The sequence below is a fragment of the Argiope bruennichi genome, chromosome 6 (genome assembly GCF_947563725.1).
Source record: "Argiope bruennichi chromosome 6, qqArgBrue1.1, whole genome shotgun sequence".
Classification (NCBI taxonomy): domain Eukaryota; kingdom Metazoa; phylum Arthropoda; class Arachnida; order Araneae; family Araneidae; genus Argiope; species Argiope bruennichi.
In genome coordinates, this window is record NC_079156.1 from 106,982,430 (window position 1) to 107,005,439 (window position 23,010).

General features: G+C 26.9%; 1 protein-coding gene and 1 long non-coding RNA gene across 2 annotated transcripts; both read left to right on the plus strand.

The window, feature by feature from the left end:
• Positions 1–6: 6 nt before the first annotated feature.
• LOC129971887 (RNA polymerase II elongation factor ELL-like) lies at positions 7–15,686 on the plus strand. Its single transcript, XM_056085863.1, has 9 exons — positions 7–144; positions 3,903–3,947; positions 6,499–6,632; positions 9,871–9,987; positions 10,178–10,212; positions 10,678–11,044; positions 11,151–11,221; positions 15,164–15,474; positions 15,678–15,686. Exons 1-9 carry the CDS (start codon positions 16–18, stop codon positions 15,684–15,686), a joined length of 1,218 nt encoding a protein of 405 aa, XP_055941838.1. The 5' UTR covers positions 7–15.
• Positions 15,687–15,856: 170 nt separating this feature from the next.
• LOC129971458 (uncharacterized) lies at positions 15,857–22,808 on the plus strand. Its single transcript, XR_008784804.1, has 3 exons — positions 15,857–16,133; positions 20,929–21,100; positions 22,385–22,808. It is a non-coding gene; the product is annotated as an uncharacterized LOC129971458 (long non-coding RNA).
• The last annotated feature ends 202 nt before the right edge of the window (positions 22,809–23,010 follow it).

Here is a 23,010-nt window from a genome sequence, read left to right on the forward strand (position 1 = left end):
TTTTACAGCTTTCCGATGGATTCGCTGGTGGAGGGGAAAACATACAGTCTTTCCATTGATGAAAAGAATATGGGCAATAAATCATATATATATGTGAAGTTGACGGATTCAATGGTGAAATCAATAGAAGAACATACAAAACAAGTAGGTAAATTTTTTTTAATATTTACAAAAATAATACATTGTATGAAGATTGTCATTAAATACCTTTATCTTAAGAGTACTGTTTTTTAATGATGAGCAAATGCTTCTAATGAAAATTAAGTAGATTTTATTTGAATTTAAGTTATTTATCTTATTTTGGTGCATTATTAACGCCGCATTTATTTATTTTTTCTTTTTCTGCTTACTCTATTTGTGATTCTATTTTTAAGTAAAATTTATGTATTTTATTCAATATTTTCAAAAGGAGAATTTTATATGCGTTTAAAATGTATTTAAGTGTATAAAGTTATTAATAACAAGGCAGTATTGTGGGGTGATGTAAGAGCATCTAAAGAAATGTCCGAACATTCTAAAAATTCATATTTTAAAATGAAGGAAATGTTTCTTGATTTAAAAGGTTATTAGGTACTTGTGTATAAAACAAATGTCATTGGTAGTCAGATTTTAACTAGGACTAACATGGTGTAGTAAGCATCTAACTAATTTGATAATCACTGGTCAAAATCAACATGACATCTTTAGTGATTAATCACTGCCATGTGGTTAATATGCAAATATATTATGTGTTTATGAAAATAATTTATTGCTGTCAGGAAATCAGCAGTGACATTGTTCCAAGAGATATAGATGTCTTCAGTGCCAGCCTGAGCAGATACTTTGGAGACAAAACATTAGTGAATTTATATTATTTTTAAAAATCTAATATGATAAGAGAGTGACAAACTAATACCATGCCTTACTAATCATGGAAAGGGAATAAAATATAAGCAAGTTCCACTTCCCTCATTATGCCATTGCCGGTCAGATATGAAATTTCCTTTTATAATAAAAGATCCAAATTAGAAAATAATATTTTATCCTTAAATTACTAATGTTCTGAATAAATTAGCAATACATGTAGGTAATTACAATTCCCAGTTTTTTCACCAAGCAAGCGAGAAGTATCACCTAGATGGCTATCATATGCATAATGAAGGTTGGCATAATCTGAAAATGACCGAGTAAAGTAAGGGTGGCAAATATCCACAAGTACTAAATTAGTTTATATATTTTTAATATATATATATATATATTAGTAGTGATAATATTTTACATTTTTCTTTTTGATAAATTTAAGCTAAACAATGCTTATTTTTGACAGTTTTAATAAATAAATTTAATATAAAAATATTAATCCACTTATAAAAAAAATCCTGAATATGTACTGCATTTTATTGTACTAAATTGAATTTTTATAATCCTACAGTAAATATAGTATAAACGTATTACAGTATATAATCCTGCAGTATGTAGTATGAATTTATAATGTATTTACTTTTTAACTTTAATTCTAATGTGGCATAGAATTTATAAAGATGTTATTTAACATCATCTTTATTTCTTTGTTTACATATATGTAATGATATTTTTAAAACTTATTTAATTTGCCTATCTTAACCCATATTAACTTAATCCTAAAATGTTATCTTATTTCCTGATTCAGTTTTTTATTTAATTAATGCTATAACAGTTATGTAAAACTGCTGAAATTGGTAAGTTCAACACTCCGAGTGAAGGGATAAAAATCTTCATTCTAAGGAAATTCTTTTAAAAGATACCTATATTTCCCTTTCCTAAGTCTACATGTGTTCAAAGAATCCCTATCAGAATCCCATAGAATAAGGTCATCCGGGAAAAATATTTCGGCCTCTTTTCGCTTTTTTGCATTTGTATCATGATGTGAATGAACGTCTTTCTTGTGCATATTATGCCTCCTGGGATGGAATAGAAAGTTTTAAAAATTCAAAAATGGCCATAAAACTGCTTAATATATATATATCATATAAATTTTTTTAAAATTTAAAATTGATGAAAAAAGTGTCCCATATTTAGTTGCCTCCCATCAAAAAATCATTCAAATTGAAAAAAAATTAAGTCTTCTGAAATCGTTCAAAAATTTGAATTTTTTTTCCAAAAACTTTAGATTTTTAATTTAAAAAAACCCTTTAATTAAGCATGAATATTTGTTTCTGAATACAAAAATATAATGTTAAAAATAATTAACAGTAACAAAATTTATATTTGTATCATGTAAAATTTAGATACATTGGGTTATCATTATTTTATAATACTATGTATCTATTTAAAGAGTATTCAATACATCTTTTAATATTCCATTTATGTTATAACTAGAAGTTTGATTACTTTCACCTCCAAAGAAGTATCTTTTCTTTTACGAACCATTATCAAATTTTTAAAAATCAAGAACATTCATTTGTTTTGTTTTTGTTTGAATATTTAGGTAAATAAATTTAGTTTTCATTACCAGAGTAATTTATATACTTTATGGCTCTTAATTGTAGTCAAGTTCCATATATAATCCCAATGTAAAATTAAGGCCCGTTTAAGTTTAAATTAAGAGCCTTTTTTCTTTTTTCTCCCTCTAAAGGAACATTCTTTAGATATTAAAGTTTCTTCAAAATCAGATAATTTTTTGATAAAACTGTTTAGCTACGATTAGTTTTGAGAAATTCATCATCAATGTGTTATTATAAATATGTTGCTTTCATTTACAGATATCCTGGCATTCTTTGAAAATGGCTAGTCAATTAATTGTTCTTTTCCAGATGTTTATATTTACATTCTAGAATGTAATGATATAATTCTTTTAATGTGTATCCAGATAAAAACTTACCAAATCTTAAGTGATAACTTAAATTTTAGCAATGAATGTTGGTAATAATGAAGTAATTATTGATGAGTGAAGCCTCAGTCATCACCAAGCTTTGAATAGTAGCATTATTCCTTTATTGCTAACCTTTAGTATATTATTTCTTATTTAGTGATAAGAGTTATTGTCAACATGGCAGCATTTTTTTTTCCCACACAAATTTGCATGTGTCTTTATAAAAGAAAATGGTACTTCAAATGAATTTGATGTATCATTTAGAGAGATATATATGAGGTTGCACTAAGCCATTGAAATGATCTATGAATAATGAAGATACAGTTGTTTATAACACCATTCAGGTGGAAAGAGTGGGTTTTGAGTTAAAGCATGGAACCATGCTTAATAAAGTTGTAGTTTGCAAAAGAGCACCATCGGTAAAGGCAAGGATTGTCATAGTATAATAGTTGGGCAAAACATTTCATAAATTACATGCTTATTCAACTGTTTACAATAGTTATTACCCATCAGGAGATTAAAATTTTTGGCTAAAGTTTTGAAAAATGAAAAAAAAAAAAAAAAAAAAAAAAAAAAAAAAAGAAATGAAGAAAAAGAATTAAAAATATGTTTCTTTGTTTTCAGTTATAAACATAATGTGTAAATGTTATTAAATTAATGTATTATTATATCCAGATATTTAAAGAATCAAGGAAAATAAGAGGATCCAATTTATTAGATTTAAATTGTTATACCTTCGTATTTTTTTAAAAAAACTTCTCATTTTGTATAAACTTAAATGTTATTGAATTTTTGATTTCTGTCATATCCTGATCATAAATATTATCGAAATCTCAGTAATGAAATTATGTAATTATATATTTTTGTTGAAGAAATCTCTCAGAATCCTGAATTTGCAGTGATATTATTTATTTATAATTCTTGCTAGTAATTAAATAAAGCACTTCAGAGAATATTTAAAAAAAATGAAGATTCTATCAGCTCTAACTGAATATTTTTAAAATTACTTTTACATAATCATTAATCAATTACTCTATCAAAAATGTTTAAAATACATTCTTCATTTTTATAGGCTGGTGGTTCTAATCCCAAAATTCAGTTCAATGAATATGATGGAGTAAGTATTATTTTTTTAAGAAAAAAAAAAACAAAAACCTAATGATTTTGTTGCATAGTTTAAACATAATGTTTTTTTTTTTAATTTTTCTATTTTGAATGGATTTGATAAACTCATTTCTACTACTATTTGTTTAAAGTTTTATTTCTGATATTTCATGTGTTCTTCAAGTAGATGTTTTTATTTAGTTTGTAACAATTTGAGACTTACTAATTTTTTAAAAAAAATCTTTATAAAAATGTTATTTTACTTGGTTGGACCTAATCAACCTACATCGTTTGCATACTTACATAGACTTAAAAAATTTATGGAGATATTATTTGTTTATAATTTGAAACTTTGTTCTATCAGCAATGAAGACTTCATGATTTGATGAAATATATTTTATCAGAAATTCACTCGGAAATAGGAGTTTGTTTAGGTAAAAAATAAACAATGCATTTTGATTTCCATCAAAAAGCTTGAAACCTCTATTGAAAGTAATTTTTTATGCAAATATAAATTTATTGTAAATAAATGGTAAGATTTATCATTCAAGATTTTTCACTCATTGATATTTAGAGAGGTTTGCTAATTTTATCTGGAGTATAAAAATCAACAAAATTATCTCTCGATACAAGAGAATGAAGAAGATGCCAATGGCTCATTCCATGCAACTATGTCTTTGCAACATTTTTAAATTATGCACCAATTCATCCAGTTTAATAGAAGGAAATAGAATAAATCATTGAGATTTTGGTAAGTTGCAATACAATCGTTGTTTTGGATGTTTATCTTGTAATTATGAATGAGTTTAATTCTTAAGATAATTATGGACAAATTGCTAGTACTGTGGTAAATATTCTTATCTTTGAAACTAAGAGGAAAATATGGAATAAAATAATGATTGATTTCATGTGCAAAAATGGCTCGTTTCCATGCTGATGCTTATGTACATTCTGGGGATGTCAACATTGTTTGTGGAGTATTGTTTTGTGACCAAGAGAAATGATTGAGAGAACTGCACAAAATGTTTTTATTAGATAAGTTCCTTAAAGATTTTGTTTTAGGAAATAAGATTATTGAAACAGAAAAAAGAGCTAAATTTGAAACAGTAAGAAAAATTGATGATTTATTCCTCCTCTGGGTTTAAGCAGGATGCAACTTTTGCTTCATATCTATCTTCCACTCCTAAAAAAGCATTAATCTTTTTTTCAGTTATGCTTTAAGAAGCCAAAGTTTCAGAAAAGAAAAGAAAAAAAAAAAAAAATTGTAATTTTATACTGAAATTGATATTATGAATAAATTAGTTACCACTTATACATGCAGAAGATGAATTAAGAGAACAGCTGGTGAATTAATTATCTAATATAATTGAGTTTGTTGCAGTTATGTTGTTTTTATCCATATAAATCCTTTCTATAACCAAAACAAAATATCTAAAAGAGGTCTTTTTCTAAAAGAACCCGGAAGAAGGTTAACTAAAGCTCATAGAAATATTAAGATAGGAAAGAACATTCCAGTTACTGAGAAAAAGAAAATACGTTTTATTTTGTGAAATATCAGAAGGTATCATCATATTTAACCAGGAAGGTGCAAAAAATGTAACCCAAAGAGAGTTTACAAAATCCAAACAAGATGTGCATCATGTTGAAGTTTCCTCTGTCAAGAATGGATAAGCATATATTGTAAATTCTGCTTATCATATATACATCAATAGCAAAGTATATAAATGCAGAGTTAAAAATTAGAATTAAAATATTTATTATATTTTATAACTAAAATTACATATATAATTACTACTATGTTTTACTAATATCCACAGACAAGATACTGAGAAGAAGAATTAAGAGAAATGTATATCTTGTCCAAACTCATATTCAGTTGTGAGATGTAAATCTCTGTGTTATTCTTTTATATTTATTTGAAAAACCTGGGACTATTAAAATTTTTTTGACATATCTTTTTATCAAAAGCTATTGTTATTGGTGTAAACTTTTTAAAAACTTGAATATAATAGATTATTATAGTTACTTAAAAGTTGAATATAATTAAGAAGTGTTTAAAAAATATTTGAGAAATTTTTTTAAAGAGGTATTCAAATGCTTATTTAAATTTCAATATTCTTTATGTCCTAATGATAAAAATGGAATTCCTGAAAAAAATGTATAAATATGTGAAATTTGCATTATTACTAATCTAATTATGAGAGATGATTTTGAGATATTTGGAGAATAAATAAATTCAAATTAATTGCAAATCTTAGGAGAAAATCTGAAAGTATATTTTTAATATAAAGTCTATTGATTTTTTTGTTAATTATTAATTGAAACTCATTTCAGTTCAATAAAACGATTCTCTTTTGTTTATACAAAAGATTTTATACTTTTTTTTTTTTATGTATTTTATTTGTTAAGTGCATTTTAAGTTAAAAGCCAGTCTTAATAGTGTTATAAGTTTGAAATTTCAATAATTTTAAAGATTCTTCATTAATTATTTGCAAGTCATTTTTAATATGCAATCTTTAAATAATATAATTTTTTATTCCTTTTTTTTTTCTCCCTTGCAACAGATGATAACTTTCCCTTCAGATAAAGGAACACAGAAGTATGCTTTCAGCCTTTCAGATACTGGAGGAAAAGAAAATGAAGATTGGAATAATCTTCCAAACAGGAGTTTTGAATGTGTACAGCAAAATAAGAATGGGTAAGTAATCAAGATTTTTTTTGTTTTTCAATTTCTTTGATAAACTAAGGAATTTAAAGATTAATATTATATTTACTATTATTTTATCAATAATACTTTTGACAGACACATTTCTTTTCAGAAATGTTGATTGAGTTTTATTTTCATTAAATCTGTTATGCATAATGTAGTTTGAATGCTTCTCCCTTCAAAGTATTTTTAAACTTCAGATTGCAAGGCATCTAATTTATAATATTTTCCAAACCTTGTATCTATTCTATTCATTTTATCCATAATTTCTTTATTGATGGATCAGCTAGTTTACAATTTGAGTTTTACTGTAAAACAGGATAAATGAAAAGTGAATTAGTCAAATAACCTATATAATGAAATGAAATATTTTTTTAAAAAATGAATTGTAAAAATAATCATTTGGCATCAAAGTATTAAATATATGTCAAAATACCTTTCATAGCTGTCTCATTATCTTTGCTCATTTCTAAAATTAAGTTTTAAGTGTATTATATTTTGGAGGGGGGGGGGGAGGGAAAGAAAGAAAATGACCTTTAAACTTTGTTACAATGAAATCATAATAATAATGAAATCAATAAATGCATTCGTTACAATGAAATCTTCTAAATATATTGAAGTAATGATATAAGTGAAATCAATTAAAAGTGTTATAAAATGAAACTTTTTGAATAAAATAAAAGTGATAATTTGAATTGAATTTTAACATTGAAAATTGCCATAAATTATATTTAAAAATTGTCAAAATTTGTGGAAAAAATTAGAATAATCAAATAGGTATAATAATATTGGTTCAATTGTTGAGCAGTTTTTGGGTTTGATAATTTTCTGAATAAAAATATGAAATAAAAATCATTTTAAACTGATAATAGGTTTTACAGTTATCTATAAAAACTGCCAAATTTTTGCTTAATTTTTATTTAATTAAAATGCCGAGAAAATTTCTCCAATATATAATATTCAGTTTTCTCTGGTAGATATTGCAAAATTTAGTATTTCTATATTTAATGGTATGCCTTGTATAAATGAAACAAAATTATACATTTTCATTAATTATTGTTACAGTCTAGCCAATTTGATGACTACTTTGCCTGCTAAAGGGATTAGTTGTTTTTGATATCAATTAAAATTTTAAATTATTTCTAATTTAATAGAATTGGCTTCAACCATGAAAGTTGTATGGGTGAGATCAAAGAATAATTTGTAATGAAGTGAAAAAAAATATTGGATAATGTAAAATTGATCCACATGCTTCATTATTTTCCATTTGCTTAATTTACTACTTTTCTTTTTCTATTATTAGTACTTGATATGTTTTCTACTGGTAATTAGTATTTCAGTGCAGTTATCAGTTTGTGATATGCATATTGCTTTTTAATTTTAATTTAAAATTTTATAGTTTATGTTTTCTTTTTAATTTGAACAAACAAACAAAAAAAACAAAAAAACATTGAATTTATTTTCACTGCAAGCTTTTTGAGGAAAAGCATTTTTTCTTTTTATTTATCTTTTATTTATTCTTTCTTTTATTTATTTATCTCTTTGCATACTATTTTTGTTATTTACACAATGTTTGAACTACAAAGAAATTCCTTGGTTGATTTTATTACAACTACTAAAAAACTTTTGCAATACATTCTTTTCCCTACTGATTATTGTATTTTGGAGGAAAATGCTTCCTAGATTTCAAAATAATATTGTAATATTAGATTTAGAATCTGCAAACTTTTACGATTAAATTCAATGACATGCTTGATCTTACTCTTCCCATACGTAATCATGTGCCTTTAAAATTTGGGAGAAATTTGCTTCAAATTTTTGTAATATTCTACAGCATCAAACTATATAGTAACTTTTACTATTTAAAGAGAATTTGCGAATAAAGCTAATAGAAAATTTTAGTAATAAAAAGAAAACATTCCAAGGTTTAAAAAATTGCTGATGGTCTTAATATCTGTCTCAGCATACTTGCTTCTAATATGCAATACTTGCACATTAGAAGCATCAAACAACTGTCTTAGAGAAAAATTTATTCACTTAAAATGGAAATAATTAAAAGTATAGAATTAAGTATACTATAAAAATTATACAACTGTGTGTGCAAATAAAAAAAATTAATACTTTTATAGTCTGGCAATAGACATTTATAAATATTGCTTTTGTAAACATTCCTGCTGTATTTTAATTTTTTAATCAACATTTTTTTGGATGCAGCAATCATATTAAATAGTGATGCAATAAAAAAAAAGAATACTAAAGCAGGTAAAAATAATCAGTGCATATGTACAGTTTTAAGTTAATTTTTTTTTCCTCCAAAGCTTGGAACTAAACTGAGAAAAATGCTATTTCAACTTTGTTTCAAAAGAGATAAACAAAAATGGATAAATAAAATTTCTTAAGACTGAAATCCTTTTTTTAATCTATGCAAAACTTGATTTAAAATTATAAACTTAAAAAAAACATTTAAAAAATTGAAATTCTGTCTATATGTTGGAAAAAATGTAACACTGTAAAATTCTTTTTATTTAGACATGTTTAATTTAATATTTGCATTGTACGAGAAATTTAAAAGAATATTTGAATATGCAAATTTTTCAAAAGTTAATATTGGAAGGAAAGGGGAACAAAAAAGGATACATATGATTTAATTTGGGTATGAATTTAATTATAAACTAAATTATGATTTGCATTTTTATCAATAAAGAAATTTAAAGACAAAATTTCTTTCAAAATTCTTACATATTTTAATTCATTATAAATATTTTATTATTAGAGACTCCTTAATTATATTGTATAGTGTTCAACATAATTTTTAAAAACATTTTTAGAAGTTATTAATATATTCTAGATACATTTCCATAATTATTTTTTTTTCTTACATATGTTCTAGAGAATAAAACTGATTTATACTTTTAAAATATTGTTACATCTGTACAGAATCAAACAAGAAGCAATCATTTGTAAAATGTCCTTTTAGTGAGTCTCTTTGATGATTTATAAATAAATTAAAACATTTTTCATTACTTTTTGTTACATATTGATTTCCGATTCTTTAAAATAATGTAAATTAAATAAATATATCCGGTTTAAAAGTAATTCATCTGTATACACCTGTATTACAAGGAAGTGTTTTTTTTTAATTAAGCTATATTTTTAATTATGTAGTTATTTGTTTATATTTTTATATGATAAAACCATTTCTAAAAGTTAAAAGCATTTGAATTTTTAGTTCTTTAGAATCATTAGGTGGCTTGATGATGAAAATGCAGATTCGTGCTAAAGAAGATAGTTATGAAAATACCAAGTCTAAAGTGGCTGCTGCAGAAAAAGAGCAAAAACAGTATTGGTAAGAATTTTTTTCTATCAAATTGTATTTTTATATAAAAGAATATTTTTTTTTATAATCAACTACTATAGAATAGTTTTTTCTTCTTTGATATAGTTTTAATATTAATCTGCTATTCTTATACTGTTAGAAAATTAGTATATTTAGAACTTTATTTTTCACTTAATTTTTTATTTCTCCTCTTTTACAGTACAAAAGAGATTAAACCATCCATATATCATCTAGGTACGTGTGAAAAAATGTTTTTAGTATTGATTTTTATCTTGAATCTATGTCAGCTGTTTCAGTTTAAATAAATTTCTTTTTTTTTTTCCCCCATTTTGTTGCAATATGCTTATTTTATTACTCTGGTGAAATGAAGCAAATTATATAAATTAAGCTGTAAAAATTTACTAAAATTTCAAAAATTGTTAAAGTTTTATTACTAAGAATAATAAAAATGTTGTATCTGTATTTCAGTCAAAAATATTCTGTTCTTTATTGGGTAAAATGGTAGAAATGGGATCTTAATGATATCAGAAATTAATTAGAAGTATCACTTTTTATTGATTTGTTATTTCCTCATCATCTTCCACTGAATTTTTTTTATTTCTCTTTGCATGTAAATATAAAAAAATTCTAGAGTTTTCAATAAGTGGTATTAAAAAATAAAATTATGATAATTTGTATATATTAATTTTTTCCCATTAGGACATCAACTTATAGTAAATCAACAAAAAAGTTTTGCAACTTTCTTGAACTCCTGCTCTTTACCAACAGCCAAATCATTAGCGCCTGTAAGGTCAAAAAATAATATTGGAAATATGTTGACAACTGTTTCTTCAGCCAGGCATGATTCTAACCCTTTAGTCAGGCCCATGTCCATCTCTTCAGCCAGGCGTAATTCCAACCCATCAGTTTGGCCTATGCCTATCTCTTCAGCCAGGCGTAATTCAAATCCTTTTGGCAAGTCTGCATCCATCCTTCCAGGCAGTCCTGAATCTATCACCTTTCAGCATCAGAGAAAAGAAAATTCTAAATCAAAAGTACCATCAGGAATCCAGAGACAACCTTTAAGGTATTGTTTTAAGAATCATTTTCAAAAGTATCATTGATTGTTTAAATATGTTTTAATGTGTCATCTTTATTTCCATTATTAATCTATTTGCTCTATTTCTCTCTAGAGATCGCATTATACATCTCTTAGCTCTAAGACCATACAAAAAGCCAGAAATTTTACTCAAGCTGAGAACAGGTATGGTTATTTTCTTTTTTTTTCCTGCATTGTAACTTTTAATTTGGTTCAGTTTTGCATTTTTGTGAATATATTTTTAAAATTATAGTAATATTACATTCTTTTGAAATTTAAAAAAATTATATAAATCATTTTAATTTTTAGAACATTGTATTTCCATTTTGTTGAATTGTTTTTTAAAAAATTTAATTTACAATATATTTAATTATTTTAAAAATAAAAATTATCATAATGTGAATGGTTAAATACTAATAAAAGGTGCATTAAGTTTTAAAAGTCTGATCAACGTTTTTGTTATATAAATATTTTAATGTAATTTTTTTAATACAAATTGCAATTTAGTTAATACTTAACTACATTAGCTTCAAATTTTTGTTACCATTTCCCCTCTAAAAAAAAGCTAAGATATTTTGGTCATAACAGATCTGATTTTCAAGTAATTATCTTCACAGTAGCATTATAATGGAAGCATTTTCAAAAATAATCAAAGTAGCAATGGCTTCTGAAAATATATTTGTGGTGATGTTGTGAAAATGATAGAATATATTATAAATTTCCATTTAAGTCTACTTTGCTGATTTCAACTTTTCTATTCATTCATCTGGCATAATTTTTGCATTGATCAAATTATAATTTTTAATCAGTAGTTTTAGATCATAGTTAATCTAAAAAAATGTTCCAATTGAAATCATTTAATTCATTAGAGTTTATTGTAAAAATTAAACCTTAAAAAAAACTATTTTTAAGAAAGTGCAATATAGGGAAAGGCATAGTTGAAATAACAGTCATGACTTTCCTTATTTTAGCATCTATAGGAAAGCTTGTAGTAGTAATTTTGTGCTTTTTTGTAGATAAAATATTATGTTAATATTAAATATAATTGAAAAGAAATGGATTGATAAAAATAATGTATTCAGCATTACCAATTTTATGTATTTATCATAATTTTGAATTGTAGATTTTTTTATTATGTATTTAATTTAAAATTATTTGCAATAATTTTTTAATTAAAAATATTTAAGTACCTTTCATACGTTTTAAAATTGAAATAATTATTAAAATAAACTATTTTTTAATTAAGATTTTACTGTAATTTTTATTTTAACGGATCATATATATTTTTTTTCAGAGGGTGTGAATGAAAAAGATAAAAATAATTTAACTGGGATCTTGGCTCAAGTAAGTACAATGAAGAAAAATTCTTACTATCTTTCTGATGGCCTTTGGAATGAAGTTCAAGAAAACTGGAAATTCTACTCCCCAGATGATGCTGAAATTGTCCGAAAGTATGTTTTTTTGCAGTATTATTCTTAATGTAATTAAAATTGAGATATTTTATGGAAAAAAAATTATGAAATCATTCGTGATGCTACAATGAATACTTTTGTTATGTTTATATTATGATTGAAATTGTTAATTTTATATATTTATAATTGCTATATAGATGTCATTTCTCCTCCTAAATATTAAGAACCAAGAACAGTTATATCAAAATTCTTTTTTTTTTTTCAGTAATATTTTCCCCTTCTCTCTTTGAACTTTTGCTCTTAACAAAGCCACTTTTCTTCATTTATATTATAGTCATTTGCAATTATAGTATTTAAAACAGACTTCTCACTGAACCTATTTTGTCAACTGAAAAAATATCTGATGCAAGTGAATTTTAATTTCCTGAAACTAATTTTATGTTGAATAATGAAATATATAAAGAAAAGTTAGTATAAATAAAATCTAATGATACAACTCTGTTTAAAAGTTACTCTGATAAATTATCTCTTATAAAAATAGCTTTTATTCACTAATAATTATGAAAGTGTGCTCCATCCAATGCTTTTCATAAGACCACTGAGTTATTTTTATTAGCTTTATTATAGTTTCTACTGTGACAGCATAATTTTTAGACATTCTTTTTTATTGTTAATTAATTGAATATATATCAAAAATTTTTTTTTTTTTTTCATCTTATATCAGTTACTCTGAAAACATCTATTATATAAAATGACTCGTATCTTCTTTTTATATCTTTTCTACTATCTCTCCACTTGCATCAATTTAATTTTTGTCATCTTTAACAAATTGTTAAATGCATCCTGATCTGTTTTTACTTTAAATGTGGTAACCGAATATAACTGCAAGATTAATACCTAAAGCATTCCCACAGATTTTGAAATGAAGAATTATTCTATTTTAGTTTTATATTTAAATATTTTTTTTGTTAAACTTTAAGTCAAATATATCTTAAGAAAATAATGATCTATAGCATGAAATAATAGTGTTTAAACAGCTCTTTTATCAGTGTTGAATTTAATAATTGATTAATTTCACAATTTCTGTGGAAATTGATTTTTTTGGTTATTAATTTTGAAATAATATTTTCTGAATTTCCTTTTGATGATACTTGTCTATGATATTCTTTTTGAAGTTATATTATTGCATTTGAAATCATTTTAAAAGCTAGTTTATTATTTTACATTTTGCTGATTTTTAATAATTATTGGATTGAAAAATTTATCTTTTGTCCTTCATAATTTTAGAAACACATAGATATTGTTCAGTGTCTTTGTTGATTTTTCTTTCAATATTTGCTTTTTTTTCAGCAATTTGAAATTATTTAGTTCAAAATTTTTTTAATTTAAAATATTTCACAAAATAATTACAAAAAAAAAATTATAAATGGACTGCAAAACTGATAATTTAAATAAGGATAATATATGTACATGTTTCTCAAACTATGGTACATGGACCCATAATAGTACTTTATATTATTTTTGGTTGTACAATTGCTACACAAAAAATTTAGAAGAATGTAAAATTGTGAATCTTTTAATATTTTCTCTCAATTTTTATTATTCAGAATCTTCATTTTCAAATTAAAGTGCACTCTTTCTTTTAAATTAATACTTATGTCATACTTAGCTGAAATTAATACTAAAAAACGTTTCAGACTTTAGCTTCAAAATAAATATGGGAAACAATAGTTAATTTAACCTGAAATTAATAATAAAAAAAATACTGAAATTAAAATCAACGAATCAAGTTCATTTATTGTATAAATCCTCATCAATAATCAATTTGATTATTTAGTATAATGTATTATCTATTATTTACCAAAATATATAGAAAAATCACTTATGAATGCAATTAAATATTATAAACACTCTATTCAGTATGCTTTAATTTTGAGTTGAAAAATGCTTCAATGATGTTATATTTACTTTTGATTTTTTTATATAATACCAAATTTCAGAAATTTAAATTTGTCTTTTTAAATTGAGTAGTTTCTAATATTATGGTGCAAGAGTAGGTTAGGTGCTAGTTAGTTGTAGTGGTAAAATTTTGAAGATTAAAACAATATTTATAATTTTTTTTTCAGAAATAAGCAACAGCATGTTTTGAAGAAAATCCATTTAGATAATCAACCAAGTACATTTCCAAAAGTAAGAATATTGCATGTATTTACTTTCAGTATTTCTATTTTATTAAATAATAGAATAATCAGCCTTATGAAGCATAAAAAACTTTTTATTTTCACAAAAACTTTTATTATGACGACCTTTTAAATTCAAATTTTTTTCATTCCAGAAACGTTTGCCAAATGACAACAGTGCAAATATTTACCCATCGTTAAAGAAGCAGAGAATATCACGTTTGAATGGTCAATCAAAAAGTAATATTTTTTTTGAAGTTACTTTGTAAATGAAGTTTTATTTATTTTGATTGCTAAAATTATAATGATAATAAATGTTCTAAAGTGCTAAAATTCAATCACTTTTATGCACACACACATTTTTCACTGATCGTTACATTATCTAATTTAATGGAAACAAATATTTTTTGGTATGAGCAAATAAGTCATACATATATAAAATATTGTATTAACAATTTAAATTTTAAATAGATAAGTGAAATGAAAATGTAATTCAATTTTTTTTTCATTTAAAGGTTTATACTCACGAGAATCTAATCAGCATGGAAATCCTGAAAATGCATTTAAAGGTATGAATTTTCTTAACACAAAAGCTTCGCTGATGCAAGAGACTGAAAAACATAGCTCTTTCATAGAGTCACACAACAAGGATTATAAAAATACCAATTTTAATCAAGTATCTCAAGCAACCAAGTTATTTAGTCCAGAGTACAGAAAGAAAAACATAGATCTAAATTCACCCACAACCCAATCTTCTGGATATGTAAGCAAAGATTCCAGCCGAAGTTCCAAAGAGCCTTCTTCTGATGAATTAAATTTTGAAGGGGTAATTTATGATCAAAAATTGAAAAGGGAAAGTGATTCCAAAATGGCAAGAACTGAAGACTCCAACCTCAGTTTTTTAGTTCCTTCTTCTTGTCTAAAAAATGACAAGCAAAATTCTCTTCAGAAAACACCAGCTTCATCTTATAAACAAGAAAGGAATAACAAAAAGTTTTATGAAAACAACCCAATTTCTTCTAATAATAGAGAATATGAAATGAAAGCTGACAACCTGAATTCTTCTACATTATGCTCAAATTTAAATGGAGATTCCAATTGCGATCCTTTTAAATCTTCCAATTTAGAATGCGAAAAGAAAGAAGGTCTGAAGCTTGTGTTTAAAATAAAAAGTGATAAATCAATTAAGCCACCAAAAGAATCATTTCAATACAAACTTAAAAACAACAGTCAAATTTCTTCTGCCCATTCTTCTAGATTGTTGAAAAAATCATATGATGCTGTTAAAACATCTACAGTGAAATCTTCTTTGAAGTACGACCATTTAAAATCATCACCTATAACTGAATCTCCATTGCTGTCAAGCATTCAAGATGCAGTTTGCCATCAGACTTCTGATGCTACAAAATATACTTCTGAAGAAACTGAAACACTTTCAGATAATTCTGAAAAAGAGTTAGAGTGGAATGCAAATTACTTTGAAAGGTAAGGATTTACTTTTCCACCTTCAAATATTTAAATTCTGCCAAATAATGAATTATAAATGTGATTAAAAATTTTTACTATTCTTTATCACATTAAAAAGAATAATGTAATGACACTTGTTTCTACAGAAAATGCCTGCATTCATCTTGTGTTATTTGCAGTAATTACTCAAAAAAAAAAAAAAAATTAATGCTTGATTTTAGTTTTTACCCCACATACTTTAAATTAACTCCATTAGTTCCATTTAAATTAAGAGACAACAAAATAAATTCCAAACTTAAGAAATGAAAATAATTAGTATGAGTGATCTTCCCAAAACTTTCTAGCATATTCTCCAATTTAGGTCTTATTCCCTGAATACCAAATATAGATCTTAGCTATGAATCTAGTATTTCTATTGAATCTATCATACAAATATTGACTTGGAACTACAGCTGTAGTCACAAAATGGCATATAAAATTTCATTGATTTATTACTTCCGTGAGGTATTACAATAGTACAGACTGGAAACGGTCAACCTTTAAGAGATCTGCATCAAAATTTGCTAAGAATCTACATTTTAGATGCTAAACCTGTCTACCAAATTCTATCTATTGAATTCTTTACATTTTGCAGGTATTGAATTCACTTGCAGTCAAATAGATTTCCTGTGAAAGGTTTTCATTCAAAATTTGATAGAAATCTACAAATTTGATTTAAATGTTCACCCTTTTAGCTCAAGATGTTTTAGGGTTATCATGTTAATCAACAGATAAAAAAACAGACAGGAATAATGCCAATATATATATATATTAAATATTTCAAACTCAGGGAGGTCAGAAATGCAAAGATAAAATCTAAAAATCAAGTTTTTTGATTATTACAATACTTTCTCTATACTTCTTGTATGAGAAAGTAAAAAAGAGTTAATATGTGATTTTAATTTTTACCATATACCTAAAATTATTGGTGCATGTTAATTCTGTAAGCGCCAAATATTCCTTGATGTGATTTGAAATTTTTTAAAAAAAAAATGATGGTGGTTCTAGAACTATTTTGAATATTTTAAAAAAAACAACAACAACTTTGGAATTAAAATGTGGTGAGTTATTGCTTAGATATGTCGGGTTTTTGCCTATAAACATAATATACTAGTATCTTTCATGCAGCTTTAAAAAAGGACATTTATGTAATCCAAATTAAATCTTTAAAAATATAGCTTTTAAAAATTTCGTAGTCGTTGCAAAGAATTACATATCAGAATGCGGGAAGTCACTCACCGCTCGCTTTCCGCAAACCAAGTGAAGGGTCAAAGGTCGTGTTCTTCCCCTTCTCTCCGCTGGAATTGATCTCCTCTTCTCGCCGCGTTGACATTTTTTCTATGCTAGTGGTGAGCCGCTACAGGAGCCCTCCACCAACGACAGCGAGATTTTAGGAGTACCGACTATTGAACCGAACACGCTATCCGGAGCGAGCAACAGTCTCTTGCCGGGTAACCCTCTCTGGCGTCTTTGCTCATGTACATTGCTGAGCGAGGACTCTGACGCCAGATATCGAGTGTTGTCGCAATCGTGCAAAACAATAAGCAGATTTCACACGGTCAATATTCACCGCGAGTCCTTTTCCATGTTTGTCGATTTTGAAGCTTTTCTCGGTCCTATGAAGAACTCGAAACGGACCCTTAAGGAAGTTGGAGGCTTTTCCTGAACGCATCCGTTCGGAGGAACACATGAGTGCACGATCCAAGAACCTTGCTCACAACACTGTCCGCGAACTGTGGAGTTGGGGTTTAGGAGGGCAATAGCCGCTGCATTACCTCTCTCAGTTTCCCCACAAAGGTAGATGGATTGGGACTGTCCACTGTTGGGCTTAAAAACTTAACTGGAAGTCGAATGGTAGCACCATACATCTCTGCAGTTGTCACTTCCAGATCATCCTTCCATGTTGCTCTCTATCTCAAAAGGATTGCCGGCAATGCTAAGGACCATTGTATTTTTCCATGTGCCATGATGGCTGTTTTTAGTTACCTGTGGAATCTTTCGACTTGTCCATTCACAGCTGGATGGTATGGTGTTGTGCGCTGCCGAGAGTACCCAGGAACTTGATTAGGGCTTAAAAAAGTGCAGACTCAAATCGCGTACCTTGGTCCGTTGTTAACCTGAGTGGTGGTCCAAATTGGGTTATCCATCCCGAGTAAAAACCTGTCGCTATCGTGTTAGCCGATATATCCACCAAAGGGAATGCCTCTGGCCATTTAGAGAAGCGATCGGCGCAGGTAAGGCAATATCTAAAGCTTTCAGAAGGGCTAAAAGGTTCCACTATATCAATGTGAACATGCTCAAACCTAGCACTAGGAGGTACAAAATCACCAAGTTTGCTTCTAGTATGCCGTGACACTGTATCACGTCAGCTCTCATGGAAGGCTAAACATATCTTTCGCTGATCATCTTTACTTATGCTCGTATACTTATACTACTTTACTTATGCTGGATGGGAAAGTGCATGTAGTTGCCTAAAAATGCTGTTTGGACTGCGAGAGTGGAATAACTGAAATATCTGCACCTGTACCAATCAGGAATTTTGAAGATGTTGATCTATCTGACAGGTACAAACATTGGATTTCAGTTGAGCCGTCACCCAATGATTCGAGTGATACCAGCTGTGGGAAGGATTTCCCTCTTCTCTGTTAGCCGCTCTCTGGCGAAATCGTCTTCCAGATTCTCGGAAAGGGGACCTGGAACATGCCTCCAGGCAAGATTGGAGTGATTAAATCTCCATCAGAGTGGCTTGCATGGATGCTTCCTCCGATGACACAGCATGATCGAAATAGTATCTGTCGCAGCTGCCATGATTCCGTCGGCCATCTCCGCTAACCGCTCCAATTTGTCGTTGGTCATAGCCAAGATCTGCTGCACGTGGGTCGGCAGCCGTTGCAGGAACAGGGACTTCAATACATCCTCGCTGAACTTATTTCCGGCCTTATTCTTTATTTCTACCAACAATCGGGACGATTTTCTATCCCCGAGCTGCATCCTGGAAATGACATCCTTTAACTTTTGCTCTTCACTTTGAGCGTACTCTCCACAATCTCCTCCGCAACACTTCGTAGGGCCTTTCTGCCGGCGGATCTTGCCTAATGTCGCCGACGACTTCCAATTCTTCCTGTTGCAAAATCGACACAATATGGTAAAATTTTGTAATTTTAGTAGTCGCACCGGCGAGAATGAATTGGCGCTCCATTTGCTTGAACCATAGTTTCGGATTACCACGTCAGAACGGAGGGGCTTTGACAGGCGACACTTGCTGTTCTGCATAATTAATCACGACCAGCAATAAAAATAACGAGGAATTTTGTACGAGCACTGTTCAAGGATATCGCTACACAAAACTTTAGTCACTTTCCTGTTAAAACCGTTCTGATGGTGATGGATTTTCACAAGAGGCATATGGTTCGTTCAAGTCCAAAGGTCACTAATATTGGGATAAGGGAAGTCGCATACCGCTGACGTTCCCAAGACTAAGTGAAGGGTCGAAGGTCGTGTTCTTCCCCTCTCTCCGCTGGAACCGGTTTCCTCTTCTTCTCGCCGAGTTGATATTTTTTCCGCGCTAGTGGTGAGCCGCTACATACATTATGAAAGTGATTAATTTGATATGATTGATAATTAATATCTTGTTTTGTGTTATGTAAAATGCATTTTTCAAAAAAATCTGGATTTTTTTTCTTCTTTTATATGCCATTATTCGTGATATTGTCCTTCTGTTTCTTACAAAATACTTCATAAATAGAAATTCACATTTTGAAGTTTATTGTTGAAAATAGCTTATTTTTGAAAATGTTATAGGATATGTGTGTAATATCTTAATACGCTTTAAATATATTAAATAATTTTTTAAAAAAAATAGAGGAAGAAACTAATTACAATCGAATATGCATACATCCAACCTCCAAATATCAGAAGCTCTATGTTCCTAATTTTTTTTTCTTTTCTGAAATTTTGAAGTTTAAATAGAAAATGTTTTCTACGCATCAAATAAACTTTCAATATACAGAATAAAATTTTCAGCAGAAATTACAGTCAGTTTCTTTTAATGATGAAAAATCTATTTTGATAAAAAAAAAGAAATATTAATTAAAATTTAAAAAAATTGTTACTTTGGTTTTTGCTGAAATAGAGATTCTTGGTTAATGGAAGTCGTTTATATAAAAACTGATGAAATCTTGCTGAGGAGTCGTGTAATTCTTAGCTTTGGTTTTACAAATTCAGTTAGGTTTCACATTTTCAATAGTGTTCTAAATGGAACTCTTTAAGTGGGAAAAAAGAAAGGGGGAAAAAAACACTTAATTTTATAAAAGATACAGAAAATGGGATGAAAGATAAAAAAAAAAAAAAAAAAAATACTCATACCAAAATTAACTATACTAATAATACACAATACCAAGAATTCTGAAAAACCTTTTTTGGATTATTAAAACTTTTGAAAATACTGAATGGGATCTGAAACATTTTTAAATTCTTAAAATTTAACTACCAGATCAGTGAAGCATTATTGAAATGTGTAAAAAATGAAGATAAGCAAAAACATATGTGACTGGGCCATTTGTTAAGGATAAAATGAATGAATATGGTGAAACTTTAGGAATCCGTCGGTTTTAATATTTATTCTTGTTAATTAAAATTTACATAAAACGAATTTTTTTGCAGGATATTGAAGATTCAGTTTCAATTTATTGATTATATATGTTACTTCCACAATTTTAATAATGCTGCCTTTGGCAATTTATTTATCTGTTAAATTATTTTTTTCCTCCATTAGGCACTATGTTAAAATTGTATCTGAAAAACAAAGGCTTCGTTATATAACTGTTTATAATGATGATGTCCATGCATACAACGAGTTATGGAAACAGATTTCAGCAGTTCGTAACAATTTTGTAGCTTTACAAAAGCAACTTGAAGAATGTGAAAAAGGATCAGCTGAATATCAAGTAATTTATTTTAGTTTTAATAAATTAATATTTTCTGTTCATTTCATTTTAAGCATTTTTTTTATAGAAATTCTTTTAAATCCAACATTATAAATAGCTCATTTCAAAAGGAAAATATTTATAATAAAATAACAATGTAAACAAAAATATTGTTAAGAGAAAAAATATTGCATGTTAAGTAAATTATTACCTAATTTTTTTCTCATTTGTTTACATATTCTTTTTCTAGATTTAAAATAGCATCATTTAGTATTTAAAAATTATTACTAAGATATTGCTTTGATTAAAATTATAAGCTTAAGAATCCTTGAGTTAATGAGCAAAAGTTTAATTATTTGTTTCCTATATTTTATTAAAAGTCAGATTTTTGTTTATTTATTTCATCAAATTTTATTAAATTATTTATGTAGCTGAGCTTTTATTTATTTAAACAATTTCTTAATCAATTTTTATGTCATACATTGTTATGGAAAATTCGTCCAGTGAATGAAAAGTAAAACAGGCTCCATTACTAATAACGACGCTTCATTCGATAAGAACATACACCGAAAGTTTGTAGAAAAACATAGCCAAAACATGCATGGAAAAAGCACTTTAAGATATCAATAACACACAAACAGAAAACTTCATTAAATAACTGCAACAGCAGAAAGCACTCAGAGAAAATTTGATAGAGATCAACACTTGAAAGAGAGAATTAACTTGATTATTACCTACTATGAGTACACCTCCTTCTTATATAACTTCCATGAAAGCCTCTAGAAAACCTTGGCTTCTAATAGAGATATCTTCAAAATTCGTGTACTTTCGAGAACCTTCGTTTTTTTTTTTATTACCATCTATTCTGCATCTCTTGATACATATCTAAAATTATGTTCCATACTATAAGATAAATTATACAGATAACAGTATTGCAGTTCTGTAACAGTGTGTTTCCATGATAATGTGTTCATTCTTGCTTTTGATTTTTTACTTATGAACTTGGAAATTTTTTAGTTTTTTTAATAACAGGTATATAAAAAAAATAATTTGTTTTGGAACAAACATTGAGAATATCTCTAAAATTTTGCATTTCAGTTTATTTTTAGGAGTTGATTTCTAAATTACATGTGAAAATGATGGCATATTTCTAATTTTCAATACTAATAATTTTGATTATTTTTGGTTGATGACTAGTTAATATAGTTAGTTGAGAAATTTCTTTTCAAGTCTTATGTGTTTCTTTTTTCTTTTTTTTTTTTGAATAATTTTAATAAGTATTTTTTTTTTTTTCAAAATTTTCAGAGACTTGAGAAAAAAATCCAGGAAGAGTATGAAGCAGCTAATAATTTTGAATATAAAAATAAGCGCAAAGAATCCTTCTATTTGTATGGAAAATTATGCCATATCAAGAAATTACTAGATCAGTATGATCTAGAACAGAGAAAATCTAAGTAAAAAGTAACATGTATTTCTCCTTTATTATTTTCTTAAATAGCTTATAGAATGAAAATTTTCTATGAAAATGTAGAAAAGATGATAAGGTCAAAAACGAGTTAAAGCAATACTGAGGGTGCAATTTTCAATGCTATTCAAATAAGAAGTTAATTTTATTATATAAAATGTTAAACATGAGAAATTCTTGAAAATATTTTTCTGTTAGTTCAGGGTTTGTATATCTATGCTACATATAATTCCAGAAGTATACTATTTATATACTAGAATATTATTGTTGCCTTGCAAATGTAAAAACAAATTGAATTTGTTAATCTTCTATCCTGTTATTGTATTTATAGATGGCTTTTTATTAAACAGACATTTAAAGAAATAACTTTTTGTAATATTTCAGTTTGTCATAATCTTAGAAAGTGTAAATTGTACATATCCATATTCTTTTCTTTTTAAAATTATTTAATGAATTATGATTTTTT